Here is an 18,177-nt window from a genome sequence, read left to right on the forward strand (position 1 = left end):
CAGTAGGAAAAATTCTATTAAATGGTGTCAATAAGTTTCCAAATGAAGAGCATGAATAACGAGTCTTTCGCGACAACATCAAATACCATTGTTTTACTTAATGCCATTCATGTAAATAGTGTTTTCGTGTATTGTAATCAATTTAGGTAGACATAATATGTATTAATTATGTTAATGTTCTGACATGTTCTATACCAAGGTGTAATTTGCATCTTTATTTGGTACAAGGAAAGCGATAAATACAAGACACTCACATTAGAATGGTGTTTTGTGTAAACAGCGCAGGTTCAGCTAGTTTAAGAAAATACAGGAACAATCTTAAGGTAAAGTCGTCGAAAGGTGAAATTGGTCAAACTTAAAGGATTCAAATTTCACTGTTTCATTTATACGTTCAAGTACGTAATGATTGAAAATTAACTTTTTTCTAATTATATCACATTTGATTGTCACTGTGAGTAGTGCATTATCAATATACACGTGCAATAACGATTTTACCACAATTACAGTGTTATTGACTCAGGTGAGATTAAGAGATCAGAAGTCATTCAATTTGGTAGTATCTTGGAACCAAACTGCTATACTTGAATATTACTATAGCGATTTACTATAATTATTACATATATTGCTCATATTACTATAATTGGAGATATGCATTCTACAAGAAGCCATGCTATATACTTTCAAATCGATTCGATATTGTCTTCCACAGCTCAACATATAAACTAATGAAAAAAAAACTATTAAACAAGACGAAAGAATCGTAATTGCAATTCACTTTTAAAAATTGTAATTTTACTTCAGTCCAAAAATCTTTACAGAAATGAACTGTAGGCCTATTAGCGAGATAATAAAACAAGAACTAGATATATAGAACTATAGTTCTTTATTTTGTACACGATAAAAATAAACCATTGAGCATATGTAGCTACATACGTAGGTGACAACTAATTAAAATCGTGAAACATCTTAGTGTGCAATAACAGTTCCGCTTCTTTCGAAAAACAATTCTTACAATGACTGCAACAAAACGGTCTCACTTCATGAATTTTCACATGTCTGTCTCGGTTGCCTTTTACGTTGAAAGTCTTCGAACATATATGACACTCAAAGGGTTTCTCTCCTGTATGGATTCTTTCATGTTGTTTCACTGCAGCTGATGATGGAAATACTTTCATACACCATCGACAAATCAGGGAAGGATGCAATGGGAGGCTGAAAAAGAGCAAAACAAACGTATGTCAATCGATGGAACTATATATGGTGCAACTAATACTCCAAATCTGCTTGTTAAACACTAAAAAAAAAAAAAAAAAAAAAAAAAAGATTATTTATTAACTATTCTATTCATTAGTATGTGATGTATGTTGCTTCAGTAATTGTACCTGAACTACACATAATACTAATTGATAATATAATACATCCAATAGTTCATAGTAATGAAATAAATCAAGTAATGAAGTGAAAGTATCTCTTAAACATTTGCGAGCCGGTTTTGCATCCATTTGATTTTGGGCCAAACTAATTTCTGTGGAAACGTCAACCATTTTGCACTTCTACCTTCTTTTTGAAATAACACTTTTTTTATTGTTACTTCTTAATTTCATTTCAGAATACTCGATTGGAAAAACTGAAGAAAGACACAGAGATTTAAAGCTACTTGTGTTAACAAGCTGAACGTGTATAATTTTCTTTTAGAAAATTTTGGCCGGAGTGGAAAACTCAAAATGTGAGGGGGGCTGCACTGGAACACTATTTGCCAAAGGAAGTGCCCTGCGCAAAACTGTTATATAATTTGACTCACCTAAACTAGGGCGAGGGGAGCAAAGTCTTCGGAAAGTATGCCTAGAGGAGATAGTGTTCCTGAATGGTGCAAAATAGACCTGGCACCATACGGTATAAGAACAATGTGCGAAAATGCTAATCACTTCCGACAGGGTGTAGAGAAATTGGTATGAAAGTTAAGACAAAGTGCAAGTGTCTTAGTTAACAATAATAATCTGACATGGCTCTCTCTGGTGTCTTAGCGGCGGTTAAAAATATAGCCTTTGTAGATTTAATAATGCACATTATTAAAAAAAAACGTTGTAGAACGCTCACCTTTGGTGGTAAGGATTCTAAGGATTTCTGTTTCGATCCAAGGCTACTTGATCATAGGTGCGCAAATTCGTCTGAGTTTTCGGGATAAATGTAGGACTTTTTTTTCTATCACAGGCAATCAACTTTGAAACAGATAGTTAGATCTTCGCACCTGCGGTGCGTGTATGTGTCAATGTTAAATAGTGACCCACAGAATGCAGATACCTACAGAAGAAAGTAATACATGGAATAGAGAAAGATCCTTCTTTAGTAGTACTTACCAATCTTACTACTAAAGAAAGTACTTACCAACACGCTTTACTGATTCTATTTAATACTAAAATCAACCCTTTTCAATATTCAGATGTTCAAAACAAATTATTATTATTATTATTATTATTACATAATCTTTATAAGACAAGTTTGCTACATTTATAATAGTAACTGAAGTGGAGAAAAGAAAAAGTAACAATAGTATAAAATGCCTCACACGTGTTTGCCAAAGCTTTTTTTATGCGGTACCGGATTGCATTTTGCTACACAAAATCATAGAATTGCGATACAAACGAAAAATTGCATCGCAAAATCCATTATCGTGATTTATTACTGAAGTGAGCTATTTGCCTCGTGGCTATATGGTTAGCATACGAGCCTTCGGCGCGGAAGATCCTGATTCGATTCTCTGTGGCAGTACATGCTATTCGAATTTCATGTTAAGTTGTATTCCACGCCTCACTAATCTTGGTGCTACACGGGACGCTGAACTTTAAATAAACCAATCAACCAACGAAGTGAGCTATCTTTACAATAAAACAATGGAACCGCGATAGCTCAGTGGCAGAGTGTTCACCTCTGGTGCATGGGGTCCGGTGTTTGATCCCAGCTCGCGCCAAGTGAACTTTGTTGTGGACAAATACCGTGTGCGTGGGTTTTCTCGGGGTTCTCCTGTTTCCTCCCACTTTCTTCATTCATTTTTCATCATCACCGTCTCCTTTAGTCTCGCCGGCATAACCGTGGGACGTAAAACTTAAAGATTTCATTTAATTTCATTTTATAAGAAAACAGCATGATATAGTTTTTCTTTCATGATAGAAGGGTTCTCTGTTGAGCTTACATAATTATGATAAATCTTCCCCCGAAAACCTGACGATTCCCGTTAGATACAAGGACAGTTAGGTACTTCTTTGGTTCTCAACCATATGTACCCCCTACCAATCCACTATGCACTAGACACCATATTACTAGAGACAGCTGTAGAATTAACGACAAAAATACTATGCGCACTTTACATTATACAGCATATGAAAACAAGAATACTTCAATGAGTTTCCTAAATGCAAAATCTCAGTTTACTTTTCGAAAATTAAATAACTAGGAAAATACGGGGCTTTCGCCGTACTCGCTTTTCTGTCCTTCCGTTGTTCTAAGCTCTGGCGGGTAAGAAGTTCATAAAATACACATCTGCATAGTTATTTTACAGCATTGGTCCAAATATATTCTTTTGCTTGTTTTTTTACTGAAATGGTGAAAGCAAAGTAGTGTTCCGTTTACAACTTTAAAAAAAAGAAAAGAAAATGATCTAAGGATCAATGAGTTTAACGTCTCATGATTATGTCCTTCAGGCTAAGGGAAACAGTGATTAAGGCAAGTGAATGATGATGAGGAAACGGGAATATTCCGAGAAAACCCAGACACGATGTCTGCAAACTTACTTGGTCGGGAATCGAACCACAGACCCCACGCACCAGCAGTAAGAGCTCTACCACTGAGCCGCCCATTTATCATAGCATCATTTGATTTATAGTATGAGTTAGGAAATTAACACTTGTGTAATGAAGTAAGAGTGTATCTGTCACAAAAGATATAGGTGTAGTGCATAATGCCAATTCCCTGTTTCCAGACGGTATTATGGTTTTAGTCCTTAATAAATAGGCCCATGTGGATACATTTGAAACCAAACAGCACGTTAGGGAATCTATAGAATGACAAAGCTTTTTTTTTTTTTAAAAAAAAAAAACACTTCTTCTCTATTTTGCTTTTCATTTTTATTCATGTTTGTTACACATAGGCCTATAAACGGATTCATTTATTACATCATGTTCATGTCAGGGCCGTGCCTGAAGGGGGAGCGGGGGCGAGCGGAGGGACGGCCCCGGGTGCCGAAGTAAGGGGGCGAAAATTTCGGGAGAAAAAGGGAAAAAAGATAGGAAAAATTGCTTGGAATATATGTATGGGGGCGCCGTCGTATACTCTCGCCCCGGGCGCTAATTTTCCACGGCACGGCCCTGGTTCATGTAGAACAGTAAAATAAGTAATTTCAATTTCTGAAAAAAAAAGAAAAGAAAAGATATACAAAAATGCAAATTTAAGATTGTTTTTCAAATTGCTACGGAGAACGCGAGACAATGTTGCCTAACTACTGTAAGTATACACTAAATTTCAAACTTAGCAGATCTAGCATGGAAGGCCGAATGACCTAAAATATTAAGCAGGCGATGGCAAAAACTATGTTCTGTCGCGGGTTCCAATCCTGTTTATGGGCCGTCATTTCATTATATTATTATTATTATTATTATTATTATTATTATTATTGATTTCTCATCATCTTCTTTAGACGAAAGGGTAGAAACGTAAGACATAAAGCTCAAAAATAAAATAATTTTAATGGTAGTAAACTTGCCTAGATCCCTGTGTATGAAATGCATAGATTGAATATATCCATAGTCCTGCTTTTTCTATCCTGTAAACGAAGTTTTTGTTTATGACTACAACAATTTCATTAAAAATAAAAACTGAAATTCTTACTATTATTTTTGGTACAGTGTTTCCATAAACTCATCTAAAACTACTCGATATTCATTCAATTACAAAAATATTACTATTCTGTTTGTATCTACTGGAAATATTAATACTTTGTAATTATGAAATATACAAAGGAACATCTTAAATAAATCGGTGAAAGTAATAAAGTATCAGAAAATGAAATTATCAAGGAAGGGGGGGGGGATCAAGCACACTGTACTTGTATAAATTACAGTTTAATTTAATGGCTCCGACTTGTCAATTGTTCTAAATTCTAGTTTTTTTCCCCTTATGAGGCAAAGGGAATGTAATTCAATATGCTACTGCAAATGCTTTCATAAATCAATAACAGAGAAATTGTGAAATGAAACTAAAACGAAAGTTATTATATGTCCTATATGCTAGTGCTACAATAATTTTTCATTGATACCAAATTATAACTCTACGAATACACTCTACTCATAAAAGAACTGCAAAAGATCACTACGAAAATGAAACAATTGTATCTTAATTTAGTATGGTTGTATCCTGCATTATCTAAGACCAGATATACAAATCCGAGACGCATGACCGAATTTGAAGCTTTTCAACAGGAATGTGCCTCTCAGTTGTGATTTCGGAATGGCTGTTCTCTCGTAGACACCTTATCCTGTTCGCCACATCTGAGCAATGCGGTTTCCTCCTTTCATCATTAGAGGTTCATCAATGATATAGGTCACGTACCATCATTACCACTGTTCCATTACTTATTCCATACTGGTTACCATCTATGATTTGTAAAACAGAACAATCAAGGCGTGGTAACAAATAAGAAGAAAAAAATGAGGAATCATTGTGATGAATTAACCATATCGCAAGAAAGATCAAAAACACGATTTATCACTGCCGAGATTTTCCCACCAGCACACTGACTAAACTTCCTGATCGGAGTACTTTTTCCGTAGTATTTTTCTTTTCGAATGTGCGAAGATTTTACTCGTATATGGCTATATTTCAGTGGATATTAATCTTCATTGGCTATTGGTTATATACGTAACAATGCTCTGTATTAATCTTCCAATCCACAGTAGATTTAATTGATAGGTAGTGCTCGTGAAATTCGCAGAATATTTAAAAAGGTTATTATTACGAATCTTAAGTCTTCTATCAAAACAATTTTTGTCGATTTCACTCATATTTGAGCAGCATTAAAAACAATAGAAAAAGGTATACTAAAATTTGCTTTCATGTAATCTTGCCTCAAAATTAAAAAATGTCTGCACTTTTTCTTTTGGAAAGCGTAACATTCTCCTAGAAGAGCTTTCAAGACAGTACGTTATAGCATAACGTAGTTATACTATAACTACTTTTTAATTTGACAAAATGACTACTATAGACATGACCATGGATGAAGTAGGTGTAAATATTATTTGGCATCTCACAAAAGTTCTTTGAAGCAACATAATTCAAAAGAGAAATAATACTTTCTGCTTAGATACCTCAGCTGTCCCTTAACTGTAACCTGCTGCAAAATCATGGCTTCTCTAGACAACAAAATGATGGTTTTACTACTTTAAAAGAAAAATTCCAGTATTGTTTCAGGAATACAGAGTAGAAGGCTAAGACCAAAGGTCTCAAACTCAATGGAAAGCTTTTGTGAACGTGGCATTGGACCTCCGAGTTATATGGACCATAGAGTTAGTTAGTTAGCATTTCTTCAGACAATTCGTTTTCTTAAAAGACATTTATTTCATTTATATACCCCGTGTGCAAGGTGCCGCCAACTATCATCGGTCCGCTTCAAGGGCGCCGATTTCGCTGTAAATTTGAAGGGGGGGCACTCAGACGCAGAAGGTATATATATATAAGGATGTTAAGACAAATTGCATTCAAATTATGCCAAATATTGTATATTCATAAATACACTAGGGGGGCCCACATGAGCTTTGGCGGATCGGTGCCCTTGGTCCGCTGCAGGGCCGGATTTAGCATTTTGGCGCCCCTAGGCCCAATAATTTTTTCCACCCCCTAGTCTGGTTGAGGTTACTTTCCTAAAACCTTTATTAAAAAATTATATCAGGTCTGTATGTTAATTGCTTAAACACCATTCCACGATGCAATTTTATCATTGCAAGTTTTTTGAGGAATTTACTTGGTTCTGGGCTTAACAAAATACCGTTAATGTATTAACAAAAGATTGGTGAATAACTTTGGTTTTGTTCAATTTAGCCATTTGTGCAAATAAATAAAAAAAAAAAACTCTAATAAAGAATGCTTTATTAGCCTGATTTTTTTAATCAATTCAAAAAATATGTTAAGTTATGGTTATTTATTTTTATTTCTAGATATTTTTTTAAATTTTTTTCTCGCGGCCGTACGCCCCCTGGGAGCTTGCGCCCATAGGCCCGGGCCTACCGGGCTTATTGGGAAATCCGGCCCTGGTCCGCTGTCGCCCTTTGGCGGATAGCCGCCGAAGTGAAGGAAAAATGACTGCCGGCATCGTTCTACTTTTGGTTCCAAGCAGAAGGCCACCGAAGCGGAAGCGATGTGGCTGCCGTCGTCGTAAAGTTAGATGGCAGTTGTTTTTCCGTCAGTCGGTTTATAGAGACTTTTTGACGAATGACCGCTGAATGATTGTGAGAACTCGGTAACGACCGCTGCTGGGATATAAGAACAACAGGTAGCAACAGTGCTACTCATGTAACCGTTGACAGTTCACAGGATTACAAAACTATTTTCGTGATCGATTACAGCAGAACATGTTACATTATTCGTTACTTAGCAAACTGTCAAACATACTGCGCACAGCTTTGCAGTTACTTCTGATATGCTTAAAAGGCCATGTGTTTGGTATTAAATTAACACACAAGTAGTCTAAAGCGGTAGTTATTTTGTGTTTTAACCATGTATTGGTATATAACTTTTAGGGTATAAAATACCAATGCAATACGTTGTTGGCAAAATTGAGAGTAGAGGATTGAAGGTAGCAGCGAAAAGCCCATGTGGCCGGTTAATGGCGGCACTGGCGGTTACGAACCGGCCATGTGGCGGTTACATAGACACCACAAGCCTGTTTAAGGGCGGCATAAGCGGTTCAGACGAGGAAGAACGGCGGATGCCGCCTTATTATCCCCATGGCGGTAAAATTACGGCATTCGTGTAATTTCGTAAGGTACCGCTGCGTTAGCTGTGCCATCGGCGCGCCAAATTTTCGACGGCAGGGCGCCGCGGTTTGTGGTAGATCCAACTACATCTTGCACATGGGGTATACAGCCGCAAAAGAATTGGAGAACTTACTTAAAGATCTTTCTCGTGGTTAAAATTTCACCTCATTCGGTTCGATACTTGGTAGAAGTGCATGTGTTAAGTCCCTCGAAAAGCTTTAAGACCATATTTATATAGCATACAGGTATAAGATAAATTAAATTACAACAATAAAACTTCCACAAGAAAATATGCAGAAATGTTTATTTTCATTGCATAGGAGGTACAAGACATGCTCATGTGCAATCACACTGAGTAACTATAAAAAAATCTTGACTTTTTTAAAAAAAATACTAGTTCAACAATAAATTCTAAAATCAGCTTGCTGTGGCTCAATATGTACTCTGAGCTGAACAATTCCTGGGAAATTAATTTCAAAAGTATTGCATAGTTTCCTAATGTCAAATTTTTCTAACATTTGGCTGCTTTCATAATTCACTACGTTATTTTCGGCAAATATTTTAAAAACACACAAAAGGTTCGAACTCTCCCATTTATCAGAGAAACTACAGCAGATATGAATGACATAGTAAACAATCTTCAAGTTCGTGCAAACCTAAGAATTTGAAGACGAAACGTACTGAAGATAAGCTATTATTTCCTAGCGAAACAACAATATGGCCTTATTTTGGTTTTAAAAACAAATCTATGGTTTCGACGAATGTACTTTCATTAAATGTCTCTTCATATTAGACATTCTGTTGAAACTTCTTGCACATACAGGGCAGGCAAATGGTGTTTCTCCTGTGTGTGTTCGGAGATGTCTTTTTAAATCACATGACTGGTAAAATTGTTTGGAGCACCACGTACAGCAGTACTTTTTCCCTTGAAACTCCATTACTAAAACAAGGAACAACTGAAAATAAACATTATACTTATGTACAAACGTTATTTAAAACAAATTACGATATTAGTAGTATGCAATCAGCATAAATAAAACCTCGGCAAATATATGAACCTAAAAATCACGAGAGTTCTTAGTTCTCTACGAATAGGGATGCGCACGAGACAAGAGTTGAAGTTGTCTCGTCTCAAAAATGTGTCGTGCAAGTGATATCAGTCCTCAAAAACTGTATTTGTTTATATCGTCATATCGTCATGAAAATTCTGTCTCGTGTCGTTTCGTGCGCAACCTTACCTGTGAACACAGAAACACTATTTTCTCGCTTTCTGTCGGGAATCCTTTACAATTGGGTTCGGATCACGATTCATATAATGGCTACCGTGAAATAAGTTTCCATTCAGACGCAGCAAATGGTTAAGGTTGCTCCACGAGACAAACAAAGTATAGAGTTCCGCTTTGAAAATGTATAATAAAAGTGAAATTTCGTCTCGAAAAGTGCATCTGGTACAATACAATTGGAATGGCTATTTCATCTCATATCTTGTCACGTATATTCTATCTACTCTCGTGCTTCGTAACGAATTATCTGTCTCATCTCGTCTTGTGGGCAACCCTAGCTATATTAGCGCCTGAACTCAGTGAAGATTTTACTTATCTTGGTGACATAGTATATTCGAGTTTCTAACTACCAAGAACATGAAGTACGGTACATCAAACAAAATTCTGATGCATTAATATATATCACATAACACACTATGCTGTATGAATGATGCGTTTTTAGATTTAAATTTTATTTTATACCTTGCTAGTTTTAGACAAATCAAGAAATACCCACTGAGCTGTATAATAGGTGAAATACGTAGAGGAATGAATAACTTCTACTACATAAAATGTATACAAAATAACACAAATGCAGAGAGAGTGTTCTCGGAGAGTTTTCTACCTGTCAAGACCATTTAAATAAGTTAAAATATGTCCATGCAATGTTCTCAAGTTAAATTTATTGACTGCCTGATTTCAATTTGTCCTTTCTCAACAAGGTTATTACATAGGACAAAATCTACAGGTTTAAACGAGATTGCTCTTCCACAAGCAATCGATTGCGGGACCTAATGCAGTGGTGCCCACCCCCCCTCATGTCCATGACGCACCCCCCCTCAATTGTCTATTCGTAGGTGTTCTTCCATGAAAAAAAATCTTTTCGATTAATTTTTACACACTCAAACATATTTATATAGATTTAAAATATATTTCAATTCATATAATATATTCACCCCCCCCAAATATTTCAATGACGCAGTTTGCGTCATAGCCCCCCTTGTGGGCACCCCTGCCTAATGAACCAATATAATTTCTTGCTCGAGACCTCATGCACTTGTATAACTTCTTTATGTTAACGATGATTAACATTTTTTTTTCAAGTACAAAGATGTGCTCTATTTTCATTATCTTTGTCTTTTTTTACTATTTCACATTTCTTAAGTTTGCTTCTGAACACTCAACTAACTTCATAAATAACATGTTGACTCAATGTTAGCAAATCGAGAACCGCATGGAAAGAAAGTTATCTTACATATTATTACGCTAAGAAGTCAGTTTGAGTAGCATGACTATGTTCTAACACTGCTTCAAATGCACTTTCTTTATTTGCATTTCATAGCAGAAAGGCATACTTTGATCAACAGAATTAAATCACACAAAATCAAATTAAATCACGGGGATACTTTAAAAAAATTTTAAAATGTGAACTACGTATATTTTAGAAACAGAACATGTAAGGTTTGGATTTTAAAGAAATTGTGGCATTAAAGAAATTGGGGTTCAACCCTTATTATAATACATACAAAAACAACTCAGTCTGTGTAACGCTACTAACAGTTCACTGTCACCCTAATAAGTGTCTCTACTTGCGCTGCCTTCCTGACGCCAATAGATGGTGCTACCGTGCAGATAATTCGCAAATGTCATTGAAACTTTACAAATACATTGTTTCAATTAAATTATTTCAAAATAGGACAAAGCAAGATTTTAACTTACAGTGTTCAGCGAGCCTTGGTTTGGAGAGAACAATTTGTTAACACTGACATTTTTACATCTTTTCACTTTAACTCGACTTTCTCATGAGACATGAGACGAGGCTGTCTCGGCTTGAAAAAACGTTAAAAAGTTACGTCTCATCTCGGAAGGTATATTTTTTTCCTATTGGAAAAGCTTTTGCCTCACCTAATCTCGTAAGCAACCCGAAGAAAGTAAAACTTCGTATCAGACGAAAAAGAAGAAAAATGAACCTCGAATATATTGAATATTCAAGTTTCTTGTTTGAAATACATATTAAAACATACTTTTTAAATATTTCTTATTAATAGAGCTAGGATTATTAGAAGTTTTGACATAAAAAGGACAAATCTAGAACGTAAATATTCATACAAACAGTACCAAAACTAGTTACTTATACATAAAGACTCAGAATTCACTACTGTATTAACATCTGCCTAAAACAAGTCCCAAAATAATCACAAGCCCAGAAGACTGAACATTTTTTTCATTTCAATTATATTATTACTCGTGAGACTGCATCTCCGACCACTAAGTAAGATTCGTATTTATATGGTTAGCGTATGTTATGGGAGATTCGGTTTTGATTCCCCGTGGGAGCTCATGTGGTTCAGATCCTAAGTTAAGCTGTAAATCCATGTCTTATATAGCCTCGATGCTAAACGAGACGTAAAATCAGAACAACCAATCCATCCATCCAGTTACTGAGCAAATATTTGTACCGACTGATGGTAGCCATGATTTGTTAGTTTGATGCAAGCACATACTTACTTTCTATTCACTAGCTTTCGTCTAACGGGACTGCACTAAAACGAAAGTAATTTGATTCTGTACACGTTCCATTTTTCTTGTTTACTGGTAATTACATTGAAAAAAAGCGCAAAAAGTTCCAACCAGAACACAGGAGTTTATCTAAAGTTTTCTTAGCAAGAGAAGGTAACTTGGAATTTTAATACCAAAAAAATATGCACCACCTAAAATTCCTAGCTCTACTTATTAATTCTAGCCACTTTCTTTTTCATTGCACAAACAGGATTCACCACTCGAAAGAGGAAAAGTCTTTTTGTTTTAGAATTATACTAATTTTCGTTATTAAATTCCTTTGACGAATAATTTAAGCAGGTAACCTATGCACTGTGCTTACGATTCTTTGTTTAATACACCTCTATTCTTTTAAATGTCTTTACTATATTCACTAATCTATTTGCAGACCTCTCATGATTTTGCTGCACAAAATTCTTGCCTCCATTTTGGTGGAAGAAAATAGAAAGTACTATAGCACTTCAGATCTCGCTTTAAACTATCCGTCTTGTTCCATATAGCCTACCTAGTTGCTGATAAAAGAACGTAAATATAAACCCACTTATGAAACAAAGATGTTTGCTTCAAATTCCAATTTATCAGATTTCCACTTACTAATATTCAAGTGTCTCCAGGAACCTTTCCCAAACTTACAAGATCACCAGTGTTCAATTGCAAACTACAAAATATCATACAACAGAAGCAATTGAAAAATACTTAAAACCACTTGCAAATATTATTCTTGTTGCCTGTAACTTCTCGTGTTCAGATATAATTTTATTAAAAAATACGGTTGTAAAAAAAGAAAAGAAAAGAAATCGGCTTTAAACAAGTATTGCAACAATAGTGTATTTTACGGAACAAGTCACAGATTTCTATAGCACAAAGCTATTAGGATCACAATAGACAAAATGTACTAAATCTGATTAGGCGCACATGGAAGTGCTGATACGAACCTTTAAAAAGTCACATCGACAAAAATCAATAAAATATATTTATTAACTATATTAAAAACACGCAGCGCGTTGAAAAAGAGAGTTTCTACCACATCATAGGGAAAATTACTTTAATCTACTTCCGCTCTAAGTTAACGGTCTAATTTAAAACTATTTTGGACGACATTTCTACACTCATTAAGACAATCTATGTGTTTCCTGACTATCAGCAACAATATGTCTTAAGCATCTGACAATTCTAGAATATATTGTAACATCGAAAACTTGAGATTTATATAACGATACCGTATTTAACCCCCGGACTACTAATGGGGCGGGGGGTTACTTTGTGATCACCACAATATTATATATATATATATATATATATATTTGTAATTACTCTTCTAATTGTTTGTTTAAAATTGTAAGAAAATATGTTATGACTCAACATGTTTAGCTAAAGCGAGTCTCATAAAATTTGCTTTTTTAAAGTTAGTGGACACAAAGTACTTCCCGTTGGTAGGAGATGTGACTGGCATTGAGTAATGCAACTCCTAGATGGCAGTATAATTAATAACTGTATCCCACCTTTACTGATTTGGCGGTTAGTCTTTATCCCTGTACTGTTCATTTTGAGTTTCACGTTAGTGTCTATCATAAATTTGCTATTTAAAGTTGGTGGACACAAAATACACCCCCCCCCGTGGGTAGGAGATGTGATTGACATTTAGAAGTGTCACTCCTAGATGGCAGCATAATAAATAGCTGTTAGTCTTATCCTGTGTACTGTTCACTTCAACCTCTAGAGATTTCTGTGAGAGTTTCTAAATTGTTTCTTTTGGAAGATATATTTAATCTTAACAGGTGGGCAGAAAACGATTCCCCTCTTGTTACAAAAAATACCTAGGTAGTGCGAAGGTTAATATTAAGAAATAATAAAAAATATGATTGAATGATTGAGTGAGATTGAGAGAGGCAGTATAGATCTAGAAACTTATTCTCATAGGCATGATATAAAGATAACTAATTTATTATAATTATATATAATAAAGTAAATATAAACTTAACCATCACCAAAATGCCTATACAATGAATAATAGTATCATGATATCTTGAGAGGTTCACATTCTCGTTTACACGTTAGGACTGTCTTATGTGGTTTTCACTAAAGTTACTAACCGAGTTCTTGAGAGCGTACTTACAATGTTTTAACGTTCATTGCAATCAGAAGCTGCACAACGCTTTTCCAAAGTCACTGATCCTGTCTCGAGGAAGCAAGGGTGGTTACTAGGAGGCGTGTGGTTGATAGATCTTTGTACACTTTGACTAAATTGTCTAAGGTTTTTATAGTACTATTATTGCACTTTCATTTCTACCTTTCACGGAACTGAAAGTTGGAACTAAGATTGTTTTCATTTTCACTTTTCCAAAATCATCCGTGTTACAAACAAAACATGTTGTCACTTCTATTTTAAAACGTTTTCACTCTCCTATATTGTTCTTGAAACTTGGAGATGATCCGTTAACTATATACTTCTATTTATTTATTATTATTATTATTATTATTATTTTTAAATCTCAAAATGAGGAATGTCTTAATATTACTCGAGAAAGTAGCTGGTTAAATAATATCACTTCGTGTAAAAAGCAGTGAGTTTTTTGAGCACCAGATCGCGTTAATGTCCCAAATCTCAGAGTATATGAGTCGCAGTGGATTCATTAAAAGAGTCTATAGGCTAAAGGAGATACATTGCTAAAAGATGGGTGGTATTAGTCACTTCTTGTTTACAGAAATTCAACGAAAGTTTTGTTGAATGCAGAATGGTATGGTAATCTGGCTCCTCCTTGATCTCTTTCGTCCTTATTATTTATAGGTATTTATTTACAATCATTCATTAAAAGTTCAAAATGATTTTGCCTTCTGTATGTGGATTTCCATTTCATTTGATAGAACTGCGTATATATTTTGTAATAAACTTTTAACTTTCAGAAGCTACTGAAATCACACTAAACTGTGTTAACTGTTCAATAGATTTAAAATGCATCTATTTGTTCTTTAATGTAGTTTATTAACGAAAATTGTATTTGGTACTAAAAATAGCGTTTACGTACTAAAAACCTATGAATCTAAGGCGAATTCAAGTTAGCATAGAAAAATCAATGACTGTCCTTCTGTCTTAGTTTTCTGACTAAGGCCTGGTGATTGTTCGCAAATATTTATTTTAAATTAGCGAATCATCTCATTTATATGAGATAAAAACGAAATGAAACAGTTTCAAAACACGTAACAGAAACTAGAAGATTCCAGAATAAGAAGTTTCGTATTTTTCTAATTTAACCAAGTCCATTACTTGGAATACCAAAGAATAGTCCTTCAAACAGGATGAAGATTTACCACTAAATAGGAGTTAGGTTGACTTTTAATACATAGATGCAACTCTTTTTGGCTCATAAAACTTTGTTTATGATTCTTAACGTAACACGTTAAGACATAATTACCCCTATATAGCCAACTGTACAGTCACCAAAGAAAGTATTCTTCAAATGACAAAATTTCTTTTCCTAACAACTCAACAAAAAATAACCTTTTAGAGTACCGACTTTGGCAAGTTATCATGTTATATAACTATTCTAAGGATAGCAACAAAAAGATCGAAATTAATTCATTTGTTCCCGAGTTATTGACAAAAGAAAATTTGCCAACTGTCAAATACTTTCTTTTCCATGTGTACAAGTGATTTGTTCCATTACATAAACATATGTTTGATGTACTTGTCAGATATTTCGAAATAGAACTAGGTAATGCACCAACTTCAAGAAGATATTTTCGATGCTTTTCTGTGTCTCTCTCATACTGATTTCAACTTGTACAAGTAAATAACGAACTTACACTATGACATTTGAAATGAAATCTTTGCGTTTTACGTCCCACGATTATGCCGGTTAGGCTACTATGTAATTTGAATTTTCATTCGCGAAATTTTGTCTTATCTAATTTAAAAGAAATGAAAAGTATTGAAATATTTATCCTCCTCCTCATAGATTGAATTAACTTAGAGAGAGAGAGAGAGAGAGAGAGAGAGAGAGAGAAAGAAAGAAACAATGACCAGTCATCATAATATAAATCAGTGTTCGATAAATGGCGGCCTCCGCCGTGCGATTATGTTTTATCAGGTTGGCTCACATTTTATTTTTTAAGTATAACTTCTTTTTCAAGCTTTTGTATAAAAATCATAACAAACTTTATTGGCCTCATTAAAAGCAATGCTTGCTCTCAGAGCATATTTGAATAATAATATATTTCTTAATTGCTCATCGTTGCACGTTTATTTATCTATTAATTTTTAATGTGTGGAACTTAACTATGCTCCTAATTTTGTCCTGGTCCTAACTGGATCTCGGTACATTATAAACTCGCCATCAATAATATAAATCAATCAGAAATGCCGCCATCCAAAGGCACAAGACCGTATCTGCAGATTTAGCTGAAAATGAGTTATAGACAACAAGCGAATCACTTGATTATCGGGGACTAATAGCAAAAGCAGAAAACTTATCTATAATATTGATGACCTTACCATAGGTACAAGACTTGTCGTGTCTGTAAATTTGCGGCTTTTAGCTAAACTGAAAATCGTTATTTTCTGAAAACATCTTTCTCACACAACGGTCTTTTGTCTTCAGACGACAGAACGCACGTTAGCTTTCATACAATGCATATTTTTCTAGCGAATCACTCTCTTACAACCTAAAGTTTTCTTTCTTTCTTTCCTTCTTTTATCTAGCGACTAATTCTTCAACCCAGAACGATTCATACCTTGTTTCTTCTAACCAACATAAATTGATATTACTTTATACATAATTGAAGAGTAAGAGGAAAAAACAAAGAATGTCTATGTGTGTGTTTCAACGGGTGCTTTGTCCTATCTGTTGGTGGCTTTTGGTACTATTTGACTGTATATGCCATGCGTGCGTAGATGTACACAAATGTCCATGTAAAAAGGGCAAAATTTGACTAACACTATTCATTTTGTATGCGGTTTTCAACATTAAAACGCCGTTTTCTTGAAAATGCAGTTTTGTGACATTCCTTCTTTTTTCTCCTTACCCTTCAATTACAAATAAAATATCAATATTTATTTGTACCTGACGAATTAAAGAAACGGACTCAATTAAGAAGTATGTCTATAGAAGTTGATTGGAAAGCCAGATTGAAATAAATGTTGATGTGATATTAACTCTTAGTATTACTAATATTTAATGATATTTCAAGTATTATCAATGAAACAGAAATGCACTTTTCAATCAATGATTGCCATTTTATTTCTCGTCACGCTGGGGTGTATTTCATTATATTATTATTCATATAAATAGAATAATCTTGAATTTAAATGTTCCAAAGATGAATGCGATTAGTGTAAGGATATAGTTAATGTAATGACTGAAAAAGTTCCCTATACCTAATGAATCTATCAAATGAAAATTGAGATTCGTAAAAGAAAAACTTTAGATTCAATGATTTCTATTGCTTACACTTAAATACAAACGAAATAATAATATTATATTATTAATGTTAAATCTAAGTTTACTCGTTTACTATCACCTTTTTACAGTCAAATTTAAGATTTACGAAATTCTAATAAATATTATAACAACAGATGAAAGGCTACAAGTAATCTTATTACTTCAATGAAGTAGTAACTTTATAATAGTTTTATAAAAATTTGAGATATTATAAAAAAACACAAAATATTTATTTAAAAAAAAATCCATCTGATGAATTTTCATGAATTCAACATTCCTAAACTGTAGTGACTATATTTTAAAAATTTTAACGTAAAAAAAGAAAAATCTGTTCCATAACATTAAACGATAACTACTATACTTCTTGAAAACTCAAATATGTAATACCTCTATTTCAAGTGATATGCGACAATTTCAAATAATACGGTTTTAGTTCATTTATTTGCATTAAGTCATTTATTAACAGATCCACTACGCTGATGATACTACCAATCTAGTATAGCCCAAGTCAACCTAAATCACCCTTTACTTCATACTTAAATTGCAGAAATTAATTAATTGAACGTAGAAGGAATATAAATTTTCTAAATAATGTGTATCAGTTTAATCTTCGCAGAAATCTAGTTGAGACGAAAGTCAAAAGCAGCTTAGCACCATCATTGAAAAGAACCACATAATCCACGAGCTGCATGTCAAAAAATGGCCGGTAACTTTTCACATTGGGTTGGCAAGCACATGAACCTAAGCATGCGCATGAGCATGTCCTAGTATTCTATGCCTGCAACAGATACAAAATCGTCCAAATGGAGTATTCTACTTGCGAGTAGCAGTAAGATGGAATCGCTACCGTAATACAAAATTCCGTCAAATGTTAACTGAGATCTGTCATACGATTTC

At 34.3% G+C, this 18,177-nt stretch overlaps 1 protein-coding gene across 15 annotated transcripts in view; it reads right to left on the minus strand.

Moving 5' to 3' along the window:
* Positions 1-18,177, minus strand: part of LOC145680673 (uncharacterized) — a 613,323-nt gene that overhangs the window by 181,703 nt on the left and 413,443 nt on the right. Inside the window, exon 4 of one of the 15 annotated variants that reach the window (XM_081751505.1) lies at positions 930-1,212. The exons of the other annotated variants lie outside the window; for them this stretch is intronic. Coding sequence (XP_081607631.1) covers positions 945-1,212 — 268 coding nt within the window. The 3' untranslated portion in view covers positions 930-944. Of the gene's footprint in view, positions 1-929; positions 1,213-18,177 lie in introns of those variants that run through there. 15 annotated transcript variants of the gene reach the window in all.

Source organism: Thermobia domestica, chromosome 3 (genome assembly GCF_964235325.1).
Source record: "Thermobia domestica chromosome 3, izTheDome1.hap1.1, whole genome shotgun sequence".
Lineage (NCBI taxonomy): Eukaryota > Metazoa > Arthropoda > Insecta > Zygentoma > Lepismatidae > Thermobia > Thermobia domestica.